Here is a 20,661-nt window from a genome sequence, read left to right as displayed (position 1 = left end):
TAGAGCTAGGTATTTTGTAGAGCGTTCGAAAATTCACGACCGTAGGCTGCTTATTTCCAGCAGCTCCCAGCTGCTCTCGTCTGTTCACCACGTTGGTGTTGACCAATATACGTAACTTTTTTTTACAGTTTGTAACAATTATTTTGAATAGCATAAAATTACTAGTGATTAGGATCTAATGCAACTGCATAAAAATTTGTCACAGAGTCTAAACCTCAATTACGTTTTAAAAAATGCTAAACAGTAGTTATATTGTAAGATATATACATACAACTTCAGAGCAACATGTTCACTTTTAGTTCGGCTAACTTCTCATCGGTCCTCAACGACCGTGCGTTCGAGCGCGTTATGAACGAGCGAAATCTCTTCCGAAGGTTCTTAAACCCCCTTGCTCTGCCATTACCATATCCGCTATTCCTGAGCCCTGCTAAAAGCCGGGAATAGCAATACTGCCGCGCGGTTACAAAGTTCTGTTGGTCTCTTGTCTCTATTTTTGCAATTTACTACGCTGGACAGGCGGTTTGGTCATTCTAGAGCTAGACTGATCGCAACAGGGTTTCTGATGCCCAACACCAGTCTGTAATATCAGTGTAGCCAATTACAAGTTATACAGCCAGGTGTCGGTCACCAGAGCCTCGTCAATTTGACGGCAGGGTGCACCACATGTGAGGTTTGCAATTTAGGAGGCTGACTGGTACTAGCCTTCTCCTTACAACACATTATTTTACTAATTTAATAATTTTAATTTTGTTGATCTGGGGCACAGAATCTCTTTCAAATGTATGGAATAAGGATCTAATGCACTTACGTTTAAGGTCGGAATTCAATTATTATGCATCGAATGTACCAGAGCAATATAACTGCATTAAATACGAACACAAAAGGAAGAGAAGAAAATGCGCCTGCGTAGTGGGATCGGCCCCTGGAATAGGTGCCTGGGGTCGATCCCTTTGTAAGCGTCAGTGCTCAATTCCGTTTGCTGAGAGTCGGTGTGTTGTGTGTCTGTGTGTTTTTAAAAAGTAATGGATGATATGCGTCAATTCGACTGGTACGTACCCTATCAATTATTTTTTCATCCCTGCAGGCTTAATCAACGACAATTGGGAAAAATATAAACCTGAGCACGCATTATATTATGTTGTGAACCCCTTGAACGACGCTGCATCCACTACAGGTATCGTTATCGATTATGGCTAACTGGTTAGAGGTTCCTTTACCTCAACAGTGAATTGTTTAGAGAAATAATGCTGAAAACAAGGAGACAAAAAATTTACTACAAAACAGCAAGGAGAATAAAAGGAAACCTATAAATAATTTGGGTACCCAATTATTTTGCGCATATATGAAGTGTTATTGATTTTAAACCATTCAAACAAGATGGCTCCAGCCACCTTTGTGTTTGACCGGATACTTTTGAAATGGTAAATTATAGGAAGCATGATTAATTATCAATACTTTTGTGTGCAGAAACATATTGGTAGCTTAGAACGACAATTGCTTTTCACTTTGAATGGTTTACTAAAGTAGCATCATCACAAAGCTTTTCAAGCTGCTACCTTTGAACCTTGAACCCTTAGAAACAAAGGATTTTTTGAGGAATCTGGTGTCGAAACCCTAGCTCTCAATCCTACAGCCCTGACTCAGCCCTGAATCACTGGGAGCTATCCGTGTGATTCTTTATTGTTCTTATGAGTGGAAGAAAAACTAGGACGAAGTTTTTTTGAGCGACGAGGAGGCGGTGCCTTTATAACTCTTTTTTAAAGTTGGTTTAGACAATTAGAGGTTAATATACATAATATAATGATGACCCGATAAAAGAGAATTTAAGAAAAAGCTAAAAATTTATTAAGTTCGTAGGTAGCGTATGAGCTATGAATTGGAAACAATGCAGTTGAAATGGCACAGTGTATAAACAAGAAGGTGTAGACCAAGGCTTGTAACTTGTTATGCCATATACACTAACTAAATTTTAAATATCAAAATGGCCGAGGTGCAAAATTTTAATGTATAAAATTGACCCAGATTCAATATCGACCCAGTTAGAACGCGCATGCTGCACATGCGCCCCCGTCTCGTCGGGATTGCTCGAGGATGCCCTTAACCGAGTGACCTGCTCTCGTTTCGCTACTTACTAAGTTTCACCATTGCTGCCGACAAAAAGTCGATATCTCTGATATCATATGCGCACATTTACATATTATTTCATAGTTGACCCTGTACCGCTAGCTTGGTCGCCTTCACGACCCTATTAGCTTTAATCATTGCGAAATGAAGCTATACAAATCCCCCTCGCACTCGAATACAATAGGTACACATTTCATTTCCATACCTACATAAAGCACTCAATACGTTCGAGTATGTTATGTATAGATGTACGATTCTTCTGTGCAACTTCTTCTGCATCAAATCGGTTATTATCGGTACTAATATCTTAAAAAAACCAAAAACCTAATTTCGCCACCTACCGAGTTCAGTTTTATTTCCAATTAAAAAAAAATTATTAAAATCGGTTCAAATTTAACGGAGTCATGAAATAAAATTGATAAAAACTTTTATCCCATTTCCCGGAGGAAACTTTTTTTTATCGGGATAAAAAGTAGCCTTTATGTTGACCCCGAATATCAGCTACCACTTTACTAAATTGTATTTAAATCCGTTCTAAACCACTTTACTAATAATAATAAATAATGTGCTTAATAATTTGATTTTTTAAAATATTTATCCTTTTGTTAAAAATGTCAATATTATGATTACTTGATACTAAATCATTATAAAGGCGGCGCATGCGAACGATGGGATCGTTAAAGGAAGTATTGTTCTTGTAGACACTTAGGGCAAATGGTTTAAAATATTTTAATCTGGTATTAACGCGAGTATTTATAGTAATGAGCGAGAGCAAGACGGAAGAATCAATTTGGGAGTTAATGAGCTTAAATAAGTAGATCAAATGAAAGAATTTTCGACGAAAATGCAAGCTTTGCATCCCAAAGTGTACAAGCCTGTCATGGTAAGTTGTACGTTTATGGCCGAAGTGATGTCGATATGACAATATTCGTAAAAAAATTTTTTGAACAGCTTCTAAACGGTCGCTATGAATGGTATAATACGGTGACCATATTAGTCAGTTATACTCCATTATACTACGGACCATAGTTTGATAAAGTTGTATTGGGCTTGATGGTTTTGTAAAATCTCTCGTTGACCTTAAAATAAATCCCACAAGTTTGTTGCATATAGCAATGATATAATGGTAATGGTCTCTAAAAGATAATTGATCATCAAAAATTACCCCAAGATCATTTGCGAGATCCATAATGTTTTTCGAGTTAGTGCTTGATCATTCAAAGAGTAATTAAATTCAATTTTCTTTGAGATTATTTTAGTAAAAGTAACGACAAAACACTTATGCATATTGAGGCTCATGCGGTTCTTGGTGCATTTTCACTATCAACAGACTTGAAAATTTTAAGATCGTCAGCATTTAATAAACTCTTGCAGCATAATCTGTCTACAAGGTCATTAATAAACAAAATAAAAAATAGTGGTCCTAAGAGAGACCCTTGAGGAACCCCCGAGGTAATGATGGTTGGTAAAGATAGATGACCTTTAATGGCTACTAATTGTGATCTCTTAAGTAAGTATGATTTTACCCATCGGAAAAGGTTACCACAAATACCATATAAAGCTAATTTATGACAAAGTATTCTATGATTGACCTTATCAAACGCCTTGGAGAAATCCGTGTGAATTGTGTCTGTTTGACCTTGTGTAGCAAATGACCTGCAAACATAATTCTTGTGTTCTAATAAGTTTGTCGAAGTGGAGCGATTCTTAACGAAACACGTGATGACAGACTCTAAAACTTTAGAAAAACATGATAATATACTAATGGACCGATAGTTTTCGCAACGCGATCGGTCTCCAAACTTAAAAATTGGAATAATTTTAGCTGTTTTCCATAATTTGGGAAAGACACCTGATTTAAGTGACATGTTGTAGATGGTACTCAGGGGGATTGATAATTCACTGGCACACAATTTAATAAACAATGGAGGGATCTTATCAGGCCCCGCACCATTGCTTGAGTCTAACTCTTTAAAACGTCGTTCAATGTCCTGCGCGGTGACAGGGATATCACATAGCGTAGTCTCTTTACAAGTATCGATTGGTGGGTATGAGCTTGTATCAACGTCAATAGCATTATCGAAAGCGGAACTACAATATTTTGCAAACATTTCACAAATTTGGCTACTATCTGAGGATGACAGGTTACCCCAACACACAACAGGTACACCCAAACTTATTTTAAGCCAAATGATCGCAGCGATTGTTCCACGGCTTGATACAAATTATTAGTCGCGGCTTGACCACTGTGCAAGCAGTTACACCAACAAAACATATCAACTTCAAGTTTAACTATTTTTAAATCGAGGTTAATACGGAGCAAGATAGTGCACCACTAGCGCCATGTTGTGAAAAGCATATGGAGAGCAGTTATAAAGCATCCCCCGGTAAAAATTTACAAAATATATTAAATGTACAGAAATCTTCCAGTTACAGTTTTATTATAAGTATAGATATTTGTTAACTATCAATAAATACTTATTGGTGAAAAATAGTGACTTAATATTGGATTCGATTGCTTATTATTTTATTTACCTTTCACAATAATAAGACAGGTTTATTTATTTAACACATACACGTTTTCGTTTTGATTTAAAACTTTTTCCCAAAATCGTTAAGTACAATAATATATACAGATAGGGTAATGGCCGTTGTTGGCGGGAGTTCACAACTCGCGTTTTTTTACATGAGATCACTTAATTAACTTATAGTTAAAACTGTCTTTATCAGTTATTAATAAATTGTGAATAAATAATTATTGCACTGGAAATTAATAATGAATTTACGATGAGAGTAAAATTAACATGAGGGTTGCACAGAAAAATTAAATAGAGATACGTACACAAATAAAACCGAAAAAAATGGCCGAAAACTGTATAGTGAGTAAGACAGGACAGACCGGCTTCGCGAAGGCGGGAGATTAAAAGACCAAAAATAATTTAAAAAAAAATCGCTATGGAAAAATAGGGGTTGTTCGTAAAGGGTTGAAAATTTAGGGTTGTATGTATTTTTTAATGCTGTATCATAAAAAAAAAATATCTAAAAATTAAAAAAAATAATTAAAGGGTGGACTAAATTTAACATTTAGGGGGATGAAAACATACCAACCCAATATGCACACAAATTTTCATGAGAATCGGTTAAGCCGTTTCGGAGGGGTTTAACTACAAACACTGCGATACGAGATTTTTATATATTAGATATACACAAGTAGTTTTAATAAATAATACACTGTATGTGTAGTAAATATATATATATATCTATATATATAAAAGAAAGTCGTGTTAGTTACACTATTTATAACTCAAGAACGGCTGTATCGATATGGCTGAAAATTGGCAGGGAGGTAGTTTAGAGCCAGGAGAAGGACATAGGATACTTTTTATCCCGTTCGACATCATTCCCGTGTGACTTGACATGTAACGTCAGTCACTATAAAACGTGGTATAACAAAAAAGAATCAGACTTGGAATAACAAAATTGACGTATAATGACAGCTATGTAATGACGTATGGATGACTATTTGATATTTGTAAGAAATCAATAATATAACTATTTCTATTAAATAAATAATTAACATTATTGCCCAATTGCCCATTCGTATAAACAGTGAAGTGAACTATAAAACTCGGTATGGTTAAAAATTTAAGTTTTTAGGTGAAGTGAAGTTTAATTAATAATGCCGCGACCAAGACGATCGAATCTTTCCCGACAAAGCCGTGATGCAAGAAGAATACGAAATACTGCAAATGAAAGGACTGAAGAAGAACAAGAAATTGCACGTGAACAGCGCCGCGATAGTATGGCTCGACTTCGTGCTTCTCAATCACGAGAGCAAAGTGAAGCAGCCCGTGAAACAGCTCGGTTGGCAATGCAGAATCGTCGAGCGAACAACAGAGGTCAACAAATAGATAATTTGCGACGCAGAACAAGATATTTATCAAGTGCTGATTTGAATCGAGCAGCGTTTCAATACGATTGCAGCAATGATTACAGCTTGCATCCTAGCGTTTGCATTGGGCAAATGGACGTAGTTTGCGAGTATTGTGGTGCATTAAAGTTTTCCGGAGAAACGCCTGGATTATGCTGCCTTAATGGTAAAGTGAAATTGCCATTGTTGACTCCGCCACCTGAGCCATTGTATTCATTGCTTTGTGGCGAAACACAAGAATCACGCCACTTTCTTGCAAATACTCAAAAATACAATGGTTGTTTCCAGATGACGTCATTTGGGGCAGATATTATCGAAGAACGGGGATTTAATCCGACATTTAAGGTATTTATTTTTGTACTTATATAGAATGTAGTTAAAGAATAACTTACTTTATCTATTGGTACCTATGTAGTATATTTGCTAATTCTGAACTCTACTCTCCCACCGAAAAAAGTGTTTATAACCCAGTTAATACTGTCTGTTTTTATTTTGTAGATACAAGGACAGATTCATCATCGAATTGGATCATTACTACCTTTCGAAGATACACAGAATAAATTTTTACAAATATATTTCATGGGCAACATGGAAGAACAACTTGATCGACGCCTAGAGATCAATGCAGGAATGAAGCGAGCAATTCTTCAAGACTTGCAGTGTCTGCTTCATGAACATCATGCGTTGGTCAGGTTGTTTAAGAGTGCTTTAGAGCGCATGCCAAGTGATGACTATAAAGTTGTTATCAAAGCAGATAAACGACCATCTGGAACACACGAAAGGACATTTAATGCTCCAACAGTAGACGAAGTTGCCATCCTGATTGTTGGTGAACAATTGGAAAAACGCGATATTGTGCTTACACGTCGCGATACTGGGCAACTGCAACAAATATCTGAAACTCATCGATCATATGACACATTGCAATACCCGCTGATGTTTTGGCAAGGAGAAGATGGATATTATTTTAATATTAAAATGAAAAATCCATTGAATGGTGAGTATCAGTATCATAATTTATTTCATTTATTTGTGAAAGACACTGATTTAAAATAATGCTTATTAAAAAAATGGTTAATGTCTGTATTGTTTGCCTTTAAAATTTGCCTTTGAAATGGTTAATTATCAAATTTTTAATTTCAGGTGAAGAAACTACAAAGAAAGTTAGCTCAATGAATTATTACGCATATCGTTTGATGATTCGTCAAAATGCTGACAACTATTTGCTGCGGTTTCGTCGATTGTTTCAGCAGTATTGCGTTGACATGTATGTAAAAATAGAAACGGAACGTTTAACATTCATTAGGTTGAACCAAGCCAAACTGCGTTCTGAGGAGTACATCCATTTACGTGATGCAGTTAATACTGAAGGAAATGCAGCTAATATTGGTCGATTAACTATTCTGCCGGCGACATACATTGGTAGTCCACGTCATATGCATGAATATGCACAAGATGCAATGACATATGTTCGTCATTACGGTCGGCCCGATCTCTTTATTACTTTTACCTGTAATCCAAAATGGATAGAAATTACTCAATTGCTGCTTCCCGGACAAACATCAAGTGATAGACACGACATCACAGCACGTATATTCAGGCAAAAAATTCGGTCCCTGATGAACTTTATTGTTAAACAACGCGTCTTTGGAGATACTCGATGCTGGATGTATTCAATCGAATGGCAAAAGCGAGGCCTGCCGCACGCACACATTCTTATTTGGTTAGTGGAAAGAATTCAGCCTGACCAAATAGATGATATCATATGTGCTGAGATTCCTGATTATGAAGTCGATCCAGACCTACATGATGTTGTTACTACTAATATGATTCATGGACCGTGTGGTGCCATCAATCCCCAATCACCTTGCATGGTCGATGGAAAGTGCTCTAAACGATATCCACGGAAATTAACGGCGGAGACTGTCACTGGCAATGATGGTTATCCGCTGTATCGGCGTCGATCACCAGATGACAACGGTCGAACTGTCACAACGAAAGTGAAAAGAATGGATTTCGTTGTCGACAACAGTTGGATTGTTCCATATTCGCCACTTATTTCTAAATCGTTCAAGACACATTGCAACGTTGAATACTGCAATTCAGTTAAGTCCATAAAATATATTTGCAAATATGTCACGAAAGGCAGTGATATGGCGGTTTTTGGATTGCAATCCTCGAATACCAACGATGAAATTTCACGCTATCAAGTTGGTCGTTATGTGAACTGTAATGAAGCGATTTGGCGTATATTCGCATTTCCCATTCACGAACGTCATCCTACTGTTACGCATTTGGCGGTGCATCTGGAGAATGGTCAACGAGTATATTTCACGGCTTCGAATGCTACGCAACGTGCTGAAACACCTCCAGCAACTACATTGACCAGTTTTTTTGCAATCTGCCAAAGCGATCAGTTTGCACGAACTTTGCTTTACTCGGAGATGCCACGTTATTATACTTGGAATGCTTCATCGAAGAATTTTCAAAGACGGAAGCAAGGCGATGCGGTTCCTGGGTATCCAGATGTGCGTTCTACTGATGCTCTTGGTCGTATGTATACAGTTCATCCAAAGAATAATGAATGTTTCTATTTGCGGTTGTTGCTGGTAAATGTGCGTGGGCCAACGTCATTTGAGTCACTACGAACTGTTAATGGTGTAATATTCCCAACATATCGTGCTGCATGTGAAGAATTGAAGTTATTAGAAAACGATAGTCATTGGGATACGACAATCGCTGAAGCCATTATCTGTGCATCTCCAAGTCAGATACGCACATTATTCGCTATCATAATTTCGACATGTTTTCCATCAAACCCATGTAACCTGTGGCACAAATACAAGGATAATATGTCAGAAGATATTTTACATCAAATTCGTGTCAGTTCCAGAAATCACGATATTGAGATGAATGAGGAGATACATAATCGTGCTTTACTCTTGATCGAAGATATGTGTTACCTCATGTGCGGTAATTTATTAATCAGGTTAGGAATGCCAGCACCATATCGTGAAATGAATGACGCATTTAATCGAGAATTGGAACGGGAACGTGAATATGATCACCAGGAATTAGATTTAGTAGTTCAAACGAATGTACCCCTGTTGAATTACCAACAAAAGAAAGTTTATGATACTTTAATGAAGGCAATCGATGATGAAAATGGTGGTTTATATTTCCTAGATGCCCCTGGTGGAACTGGCAAGACATTCCTCATGTCATTAGTTTTAGCAACTGTTCGGGCGAGATCTAACATAGCGGTTGCAGTTGCTTCTTCTGGAATAGCAGCCACATTGTTAGAAGGATGCCGTACGGCTCATTCAGCATTCAAATTACCGTTAAATCTTCAAACTATTGAAGAACCAACGTGTAATATTGCAAAACACTCAGCAATGGCCAAAGTTTTAGCGGTATCGAAAATCATCATCTGGGACGAATGCACAATGGCGCATAAACGTGCATTAGAAGCACTTAACCGAACATTAAAAGATTTACGCAATGACTCGAGATGTTTTGGAGGAGCAATGATTTTACTTTCTGGTGATTTCCGCCAAATACTGCCAGTAATTCCAAGATCTACGGCTGCCGACGAAATAAACGCTTGCCTCAAATCGTCAAATCTATGGCGCCATGTGAAGAAACTGCAACTGACAACAAACATGAGAGTTGCATTGCTTAATGATACATCTGCTGAAGATTTCTCGGAGCAATTGCTGACTATCGGTAATGGTCAAGTACCTGTCGATGAATCGAGCGGATTAATATCATTTCCAAATAATTTCTGTAATTTTGTCTCATCAAAAGACGAACTTATCAACAATGTATTTCCAGAAATTATTTCTAACTACAAAAATTATGAATGGATGAGTGAGCGAGCAATTTTAGCGGCTAAGAATAAAGATGTAGATGACCTAAACAACATAATTCAAAATAAGATCATTGGAACAATGCATTCATTCAAATCTATTGACTGCGTCACAAATGAAGATGAAGCCACCAACTATCCAATTGAATTTTTAAACTCTTTGGACGTGCCTGGCTTACCACCGCACAATTTACGCCTAAAGGTTGGCTCCGTAGTAATCATGCTTCGAAACATAAACCAACCAAAACTGTGCAACGGTACGCGTTTGGTGGTTAGAAAATTGATGAACAATGTAATTTACGCTACGATAATGATAGGAAAATTCAAAGGTGAGCAAGTTCTCATTCCGAGGATACCGATGATCCCAACCGATATGCCGTTTGAATTTAAAAGACTTCAATTTCCGATACGTCTTGCATTTGCCATGACCATCAACAAATCACAAGGCCAATCCTTAAAAGTTTGTGGTTTAAATCTAGAACATTCATGTTTTTCCCATGGTCAATTATACGTGGCATGTTCACGGGTCGGAAGACCATCTGCGTTGTTTGTTTTTGCGCCTGATAATAAAACAAAAAATGTCGTGTATCACAAGGTACTTAAATGAAGAGCAACCTATGTACTAAAATACAGAAATAATTATGAATGATTGATGTAGAAATTTAATTTTTTTTGTATTTTTTCCAATAAAAAAAAAATCTGCTTATTTATTGACATTAAGGCGGAACAAAGTTCGCCGGGTCAGCTAGTATATATATATATATAAATAGTAAAGCAACAACCTCAAATGCCATCACAAAAAAAAAGGTAGTAGTCCTCCAGAGAACTGTTAAATATAGGAAATGAATGAATTACTACTACGGATTTCAGCAGGCAGATCGTTACAGAAGATGATAGGTTAGGTAGGCCTTGAAGGTTGAATAATTACCGAAGAACTTCGTTTTACAAAATGGGAGCAGCAGACTGTACCAAAATGGGATCCCTTGAATAAGTGGAATAAAATTGATGTCTAAGGCTAATGTAAAAGTAGGACAGTAGATGAATTTCACGAAGTAATCTGATAGGCAACAATTTTAGTTGAGCTTTGTCCTCCGAGATGTTTTCAAATTTACGCATTTAAAAAACAAACCGCATGCATATATTTTGAAGGCGCTTGAGCTTATTAAGAACTTGTTCGTCTAGGTCAGGATAACATGAGTCGACATAATTCAGTATAGTTAGTTTTAATTAAATTAAGTCGTTGAAATTTTTTCAACGTCTTAATTTAATGGCAGAGAGGACTGTCAGTTATACCTAAAATGGAAAGGTGTTTGTTTAGTGGGCAGTGCCCTGTTATCATACCTACAACTGTCCTTAGTTTAAACCAATTTAGTTGCAGTAATTCGTGCGTCTGGTAAGGCCTCCTTCGTGTGTTTGCAATCTTTTGTTTTGAACCATAGCTCCGAGTGTGTTGATTGCGTCTGTTTATGGAGCTATGTCCAATAGGTTCCGGTCCAGCTGCTTCCACCCACCCACCCTTAGTGATGTTGCCAGCCGCGCTAATTCGTCGGCTGCGTCGTTTCCTCGGTTTCCGTTGTGACCATTTTAGGGCCACTTTGTTAGATTTTGATAGTGTTTGTAAGGCCTTATGACCGTCCAGTATGAGTTTTGATGTTGTTGTGTGTTTGGTTAAGGCTTTTAGTACAGCTTGACTCTCACTGTTTATGTTGATGCTAAAGCCTTTTACTTTTCTGGTTAGCATGGCTATGACTGCTGTTGTTATACCCACGCACTCCGTTTGAAAGACGGTTGTTCTTACCAAGCGCCTGGCGCCAATGCTTATGTTTAGCTCTGGGCAGTATACTGCCCTGCTCCAGTGCCTGAGTTTGTCTTTGATCCGTCGGTGTAGACCTCTATTGCTTTGTCTGTTTTCCCTCCTTCAGCGGCTACTTTATAGTGCCTGTCTAGCACGTAGTGTTTCCGCATCTTGTCATATATCCGCTCTAGTTGTGGACATTTCGTCATTTCTTTTGATAGTATCTTTGTGTAGGTTTAGTGGTGTAGTATAGTATAACCTCCAGCGCAGTTGTTGGTGTTGGGCTCATGCAGCCTGTGATAGCTAGGCACGCTTGTCGTTGGAAATTTTGTAGTTCTAGCTGGGTGAAGAAGTGTTGTCGGCCACCATATCAGTGAGGCGTAATTTAGTGAGCTCCTGACGACTGCTAAGTACAAAAATTTCATGATGCGTGGTTTAAGCCCCCAGGTTTTTCCTGCCATGCGTTTGCATTGGCCGAGGATGATCGTTGATTTTTGGATTTTTGTATCTATATGTGTCTTCCAAGTTTGGAGGAGTTTTAGTTTGGAGTCTATCGTTACTTCAAGGTAAGGTGGTTTACCTCGGCTGATAGTTTAAGACTTGCTTCCTCTTGTTGGTAAATAATACGAGTTCTGTCTTTTTCGGGTTAACAGTGAGTTCATTTTCCCTGCACTACTGTTCTAGCAGTTTTTGTTATTTGGTAGTCAACTACCAGGTTCCTACAAACTGCTGTTTAGCTACAATGCCCTTGGTTGTTCCATTAAAGTCTAGTTGGATGACCCTTAGTTCTAGGTGGGCTCTTATGCATGCTCTTAGTGAGTCCGGTACTTTGTATCTCGTAAGAGCTAAATCTATGCTCTTGAATGTTGTTTTGTCGAAGGCTCCTCCGATGTCTATAAAAGCCCCGAGAGTCGATAGTTTCAAAAAATTCAAAATTCGAAATTCAGAATTCATTTATTTCAAGTTGGCCTAATATAAGCACTTTTGAAACGTCAAGTCTGTCTGTGTGTAGTGACTCTACCACTGGTTCGGAAGGCAGATTCTACCGAGAAGAAGCCGGCAAGAAACTCAGCAGTTGCTTTTTTCCAATATCAACAATTTACATTTTACATTTTAAAATTCATTTTTCTTTCTTGTGAGAGATGAAAGCGGAGCCGGATGCTTCCAAGCAACCTTGTCATTAAGAAATTCATCATTTGTATAATAACCTCGCTGCAACAAATGTGTTTTAACACATTCTTTAAACTTATGCATTGCTAGGTCCAAAATTACTTTAGGAATCATATTATAAAAGCGTATACTTAATCCTTACGAATACTATATTGTTATAAATATATGGTGAGGCTACCGTAAGGATACCTATTTCTTTAAATTTTTCACGAAGGGATTCACGTGATTTTAGTTTATGTATTGACCGTACAGCTCTTTTCTGCAATATGAATATAGTTTCAATATCAGCAGCTTTGCCCCATAATAAGATCCCGTAAGACATCACACTATGAAAGTACACAAAGTAAACAAGTCTTGCTGTTTCTACGTCAGTAATCTAATTTTCCTGACGGCGTAGGCAGCCGAGCTTAGTTTATCTGCTAGTGTATCTATATGGGTACCCCACTGAAGCTTACAATCCAAGGTCATGCCCAGAACTGTGGAATCTTAAATTTTTAGTGATTCACCATTTATTAATATATTTTTTAACTGAGAAAAGGTATATTTAACTTATTTAACAAAACGTTAAATAAGTTAAATATACCTTTACGTTTTTTTCTTAGTTAACTGCTTTTCTTCTGTTTTTTTTACTAATTTTTGAGTTTTTTTTATTATTTTACTAATTCTAAAATATTTTTTATTTTATTGTGACTATTTAAAAAGGGGGGATCTATTTGAGGCTTGGTTTTTTTTAACACAAGGGCTATCACAAGTCAGATCGATGCAGTCTGGCATTGTTGAGGATGAAGGAAGCAGTTCATCATACAAATTATTTGTTTATAGCATTTCAACACTGTAATTGTGAATGAAGGTCATCAATAGTTTTCATCACACATCGAATTGATTTTAACACAATTTATACAAATATTATAACAAAAATTTAAATTAAAATACGAGCAGCTGATTTCACAAAATGTTAGCTTGACAGCGACCATAGACAAGTTTGTTTTTCAGGTCATGTTCTATTTTGCTTACAACTGAGTGCAGAGCTGTTTCTGTTGATTTACCTGTGCAGTAAGCGTGTTGATTCTGGTTTATGGGTAAGTGTTTTATTGTTCTCGGAGAATATGTTAGGATGTAGAATATGAAAGGATGTTAGGCTGATGGGTCTTAATGATTTGGGTTGTGTGTAGTCGCTTTTACCTGGTTTAGGTAAGAATACTACTTTTGCCTAGCAGCATGTATCTGTGTGCTAAGCATGCTTTGAAGATTTCTGATAGCCATGGTATGAGATGTTCCCTGCCCCTTTGTAGAAGAGCGGGGAAAATGTGGTCGGAGCCTGCAGATTTGAATGGGTGAAAGGATTCAATAGCCTATCAGATTCTTCATATGTCAAAATGTTGTTTGCTATTTCCCAATCTGCTTTTGTTGGTGTTGCGTTGTTGTTTTGCCACTCTCAATAAGTGTCCTACTCACTTCTTTGTCGTTTTTGGTATAGTTCCCATCTTGTTTCTTTAACGATCCAATTGTGCTGAATTTGTCCTTTGCTAGGATTTTCCTTATCCGGTTTGCAGAAGCACGAGCATAGAAAACTGCGATAATCACAGTTTTCTATGCTCGTACTTCTGCACGTTATTGCCAGGATTTGACAGTTTTCTGTTGCACGAGTCTTTTGTATTGAGATTGAGCCTCTTTGATGTTGTCCCAATCTTCGTCTTTCCTGGTGTTCTTTGCTCTGTTGAAGAGGTGCCTTAACCTTTGTCTTTTTCTCTCCAGGTCGGGGCTCCACCAACTATGTTTTTGTGTGTGTTTTGTTTTTTGTACCCTTAGGGAGCATGCTTTTACATAGCACGTTGTTATGTGTTTCTTTATTTGTTTTATATTTTGATCTATTTGCAGCGTTCCCCTTATTTCGGGTTTGTTGCTGCATGTTGTGTTTTCCTGTATCAGAGCTTTGTATTTTATTATTTTGTTTTTCTGGGATTTCTTGCAATTTAATCAGATCCAGTTCAAAACTTATTCGCCTGTGGTCGGAGAGTGTTAGCTCTTCGCACACGTGCCAGTTTTTTATTTGGTCTCATATGTTGTTTGACGCTAGAGTTAGATCGATAATTGTCTGGTATCTACTTGAAACAAAAGTTGGTTCTGAACCTTTGTTAAGAATGTTAAGGTTAGTGGTTAGCAAGTATGAAACGAATGGCTCACCTCTTTTGTTGCTTGTTTTACTTCCCCATAGGATGTGGTGTGGGTTGCTGTCGACCGAGTCGGTGTCGTCGTCGTCTTCACAGTGTTCTATAAGGTCCATTACCTCTTTTGTAGATATTTTGCCTTCTAGGGGTAGGTACACCGAAGCCAGGACAAATGATCTGGCGCTGCAACTGTCTCTTGTTTTGTTCCGTTCTGTATTCTTACTGGCGCTAGATCTCTGTAACAGTATTGTGTTAGTAGTGTCGCTGTTAAGCAGCGAGGTATGTGTATATGTATGTGTACATGTTCTCATTACATTACAGCTGCCGAAACCGCATATGTTTTGGGCCCTTATCTTGGTTTAGGGCGATGGTTTCGGTATCAGCTGTCCTCGTAGGGTGGCCGTTGAAAGTTGTTTGTGCAGGACTTTGGTTTGTATTATATTTTTGTTATCGTACTCGCTAAAAGGGTCTGGGGGTTCAGATTTGGGTCGGAGCTGCTAAAGGTCGGCCTCAGGCTCCCATCCCTTTAGCAACTCTTATATCCTCGCCTCGTTTGCGTTTTTGTCATCGTCAGTCTCGGCCACCCCCTCCCATAGGTCATGTTCGATGGGTGGGTAGTCACGGACTCCATTTCTACCGCCTCGATATCGTCGAAAGCGTTGTCAACGGAGAGTCCTGGCGCAGTGGCTTCGGTATTTGTTACAGGTGTGTCGTTCTTCATTTCTGGCTCCGGGGTCTTCTTAGGCGGTACGTCACTGAGTCCTTCGCCGTCGAAGAACCGGATATAAATGGATCCGGTGGAGTATGAGACTCTCCTTCCCTTTGCCAGGATTTCTTTGTGGTTCTTTGGTTCGTTTTTTCTCCGTGGGTATTCCTAGGACTGGAAAATCTCCCGGAGGGTTGCTGTTGGTTCGTTTAAAAGTGTACAGGGTCCACGACGAGACCTTGTACCAGGGGTTTTGGATGGACCGCTTTTGTTGGAGTATTGCTATCTCCTCCGTGAAGTCGGGCACATATAGTGCCGACCTGATCCGCACTGGTATGTCGGCCTGTCTAATGACCGTGAGCCCTGTGCCTTTCCTTGGCGACTTCAATCGGGGTATGATTTCTTGGAGCCAAGAGAGGGCTTTGTCGTCGTAACACCAAAGCTTTAACACTCCTTCGTTGAGAAAGGCTTGCCCTACAAAGGATGGGGCGTATGGTGTTGTTCCTTGTGCTGGTTTTCTGAGGCAAATAGCGAGGATCGCTTTTTGGATTTGGCCCTGGACGCTATTTGCCTCTGGTTGGGTCATGTGGCTTCTTGGCACTAGGGTGACAGCCACACTCAGGTGTGGTTGGGTCATTCTCACGTATGAGTCCCTTGGCAAATTGGTCTGTCTGTCCGTGGTCTTTTGTATTCTCCCCGGGGCGAGATGTTGGCAAGCTTGTTGCTGCTCCGCCCTCTCCTGCGTAGGGCAGGAGTGTTGGTCGATGTTTTTTGGGGCGAGCCCCGATGGATTCCGGTCGGGACACGCAGGTACCACGCCCGCGGGTGGTTGGCGGCCATGATGTGGCGGTCTCCCTTCCCCACTTTGTCCGTGCAAGCCTCTGGTAGGGTGGTAGACTTTCGCGTGCATGTTCCTTCCTTGCATGTCTGCTTGCCAATCTGCGTGGTTTGGGTTTGGAGTGTGTCAGTCCGTCTGTCTGTTTTCTTTTTCTTGGGCTTGTCCGCAAACAAAGGCGAAAGATCGCCTTTGTTTGCGGACCACCTTTGTCCAAACGCTCTCGGGAGCAGGGGGATGAGGTATCGCGGCAGCGAGAGAGGCCATAATGAAGTTCTTGGAATCGGTCTGGGTGATTCGGGTGGGCGCGGGTATTTGACGTGGCTGGGGATTTGTCTTGTGTCGTGTTACTCCATCGCGTAAAAGTTAATTACGATTTTACAGAATCGAAAAAGGGCCATCTGGTACATATTTTGTTCGCGAATACGCTGTCAAATGAATTGACACCCCAGCAAGGCTAGCATAGGAAGGGATAACGTCAAGGCTGCTTGGAAGCAGGCCACTCCACTCTCATCTCTCACAAAACAGAAAAATTCTGAAGACTGTTAAACTATAAAATGATGTTGGAAAAGAGCAATTTGCTGAGTTTCTTGTCGGTTCTTCTCAGTGGAATCTGCCTTCCAAACCGGCGGTATAGTCACTACAAACAGACTGACCTGACGTTTCAAAAGTGCTAATAAAGTAGGCCCACTTGAAATAAATGAATTTTTTATTTTGAATTTTGAATTTTATTTAATTTTGATAAATATAAACATGTTCACCTTTTTAATCATGGCAACAGGGAATTAGGAGAAGTTTACCCACGTTTATTATTTGGATATTATTTCCGCATTTGAGTCAATGTTCGGAGAGTTGATAAAGGTGTGTGATGTGAGATAAAATCCTGTTACTGCAGGGCTAGCACAGGCAGGAGACAAAAATTATATTACCCGGTTATAGCCTCTGACAGGGGATATAATTAAAGTGTCCACTTCCTAAAGCAAGAGAACCTGGAATAAGAAAAGTTTACCGCCGTTTATTATATTACACATATATTATTCGAACATTATTTCCATTTGTGCGCCAGTGCAGTTGATAAAGCTGTAGAAGATAAATTTGTATCTTTTTCCCGGGGATATAACTGTCTCCTGCCCATGCTAGCCGCGCTGGGGAGGAAATGTATCCTGCCTAAGCTATCCCGGCTGGTCGAAGGATGTCCGATTTGTTCCTGAATAAGGCTGTCACGCAGATAATAACGATGAGGACTCAGCACTTCAGCTGTTCACTCTGGGCACCCAGAGGCCTGATGCATCCATAAAAGGCTTGCAAACTTAGAATGTCGACGCTAGCCAAGAATAAACTGCAATACGGAACACGGAACCCTTTTTTTAAAGTTCTAATTAATTTTAAAGTGTTTTTTTTTCAGGATATATTGTCCCCCGGATTAATTATCTTCGTTCGCATAGAGAAGTAAGCACAGTAAGGTCCTTACACCCGCAGGCAAGGCGGTCAATATTTCAAGCGACATTCCCAGGAGAAACGAAAAATTATACAGAATTTGAGTACCAATTTCATACTTAATATTATAATTGCGAAGCGTTGATAGCGAAGTGATGTCTCCTCTGAGTTAAGAGCGTTCGAGTAAACAAACACCAGTTTTATATATAAACTGGCTTTTGCTCGCGATTTCTTCCTCTTTTAATCTAAATTTCCGTAAACTGACTACTTTGATAATTTTGCTTTTAATATATTCAACTATATCCATAACTCTTACTAACTCTGCCGCATTTTTGTGATCATTCGTTATAAACAGGCACTGACGTAATAAGAGATACGTCAGTATGAAAAGTGTTATTTTATGAAAGCTTATTTTTCTAAGCCTTCAACTTTTCTTCCGAATCACGATTCCCATTTTACCTAGAAAATGGTTTTTTGATTTTGGGATTCGCTTTCCATCCTTCATTTATATTTAAATAAAACTTATAAGATTTTTTTAGCTTTAATTCCATTTCATACCAACCCATTACCGGCCCACTATATGGCACGGGTCTCCTCACGCAATGAGAAGGGGTTAAGGCCGTAGTCGACCAAGCTGGCCCAGAGCGGATTGGTGGGCTCCACTCACCATTGAGAACATCATGGAGAACTCAGGCATGCAAGTTTCCTCACGATTTCCTTTAGAAAGTGCGTGCTCGGCCCTCGGAAAGTGAAGTCGAAGTCCTAACCACTGAGCTATCAACCGCTTTAAAAAAAAAAAACATTTATCTGGGTACAAATAAAGTTAAGTTCTTATAAGTAATGATTTTTCAGGTCTACGAACTATAGAAACCTTTATGTGCCGGGGTACAGTGCATCTGGAAGCTTTCCACATCATCCACGCTTATCAAGAATAAGCAAATGCGACCAATTCCGGTGCGTGAAAATACTGGCTTCATCAAACCCTGAAGTTCTGCCGCGCATGATTGTCCCAGCACCCAATGAGATCGACTTTCAGATTTATCAAGTAAGTTTTCTATTCTTTCATACGATTTGGACATTCAGCGACAGAGCTCAACGAGTGGCGAAGCTGATGTGGCAATGTGGTGAAGCGCCCTGGAACAGCTGTGAGTGATATGGATTTAACCGGAAATTTATAACTTCTGATTTTTCTCTGGTCTAGTCTGGCGGGTGGCTTTTGGTGCGGCTAAAGATATACCACAAAGCGATCTAGCGTTCCGGTACGATGTCGGTTCGGATTAGGGGCATGGGTTTACCACGAAGGGAAATTGCAGTCAAGGACTGGTAGTAAATTAAAAAAAACTAGCTGACCCGTGCAACTTCGTTGCACCAAATCGGTTATTACCGAAAAAACACGAATAGAATGACATTTTCTAATAATGAATCCTAGCTAGATCGATTTATAACCCCGAAGTGGTTGGAGCCGATTCCGAGATTCCAATTATATAATTGGAATCTCGATACAATATGTCTCTATGATCTCGATTTAAACGAGCAATTCTTTTATACATATGTATACAAGAAATGCTCGTTTAAAGATATAAAGATTTAAAAAAAACCGATGGACTTTGGATTCATCAAACCATCGATACCTGGGCCGTCCAACAGGACATTTTTCTTCCTCATCATTAGCATCACGTCAACCCATTACATATAAAGCAAGTGATTCTACTTTCCCTGTCTCCGTACTTGGTCTACCGGAACCTTCCGTTGTACTTATATTAGTGCTACTGGTACGGCTCCCCGCTGGGTCACTCCAGCCAGCCGAGCTCACTCCAGAAGCTTAGCAGGCTACACAGGTCGCCAATTAGCAAGTGCAAGATATTCAATTGCTTAAAACGCACATAACTTAGAAAAGTTGGAGGTGTGTGCCGGGGTTCAAACTAGGCCCCCCCCGAAAGTAAAGCGAAAGTCCTACTAGCTACGAGGCTGTTACCACACGTTTTTTTTATTAAACAATAATAATAATTTGTTTACAGATGATCGAAGAAGAATATAAACAGGAGAAAGCTGACTACGCCGCGTGGGTCAAAGAGCTGTGGGCAGAAATGCACTTTGGAAAAGCTTTAGCTATACATCCTTATGTGAAAGTGGTATACGACACGTATTTTAAAATGCGGCTCAATGAACTCAGTTCGTATCCCATTGATGATGATGTATTTGAAACTATATCCATAAAGCTAACAACAAATAGATCCTGTATGAGATTGAGAAGTATTATTAAAAGCGTGAGTTGATTTTGAGTTAATTTTACCACACGCACAGAACACACGAAGTTTCATTGCGAGTGTCGTGAGGTGTCGCCAATATATGCAACGCTAGTTTTTTTTTAATTTTTGATTTATTTATTCTTATCCCATTGATAATGATGTATTTTAATCTATTTCCATTATTTTTTCCGAAATGTGGTTAAAAACTGCCTTTCTCCTGTTCAGGTGGACATCGGTGCATTGCCTACAATTGAATGTCCTGACCTCAGCGAAAGGTTTAACATCATGGAATATCATAAAGTGCCAAGACCGTCCCCAGACAAATTAATGAAGTTCCAATTGCCTAGTAAGTAATTAAAACGCCATCATCGTCAAGAC

General features: G+C 39.1%; 1 protein-coding gene across 1 annotated transcript in view; it reads left to right on the top strand.

The window, feature by feature from the left end:
* The first annotated feature begins 954 nt into the window (after window positions 1-954).
* Window positions 955-20,661, top strand: part of LOC120636498 — a 32,879-nt gene continuing 13,172 nt past the window's right edge. Inside the window, exons 1-6 of the mRNA XM_039908003.1 lie at window positions 955-1,048; window positions 13,882-13,967; window positions 18,003-18,134; window positions 18,887-19,079; window positions 20,053-20,301; window positions 20,509-20,629. Of these exons, the coding sequence (XP_039763937.1) occupies window positions 18,133-18,134; window positions 18,887-19,079; window positions 20,053-20,301; window positions 20,509-20,629 (565 nt within the window). The 5' untranslated portion in view covers window positions 955-1,048; window positions 13,882-13,967; window positions 18,003-18,132. The remainder of the gene's footprint in view (window positions 1,049-13,881; window positions 13,968-18,002; window positions 18,135-18,886; window positions 19,080-20,052; window positions 20,302-20,508; window positions 20,630-20,661) is intronic.

Source organism: Pararge aegeria, chromosome Z, assembly GCF_905163445.1.
Source record: "Pararge aegeria chromosome Z, ilParAegt1.1, whole genome shotgun sequence".
Classification (NCBI taxonomy): domain Eukaryota; kingdom Metazoa; phylum Arthropoda; class Insecta; order Lepidoptera; family Nymphalidae; genus Pararge; species Pararge aegeria.
The sequence above is the reverse complement of the archived record's forward strand: the minus strand, read 5'-3'. Positions and strand labels throughout refer to the sequence as shown.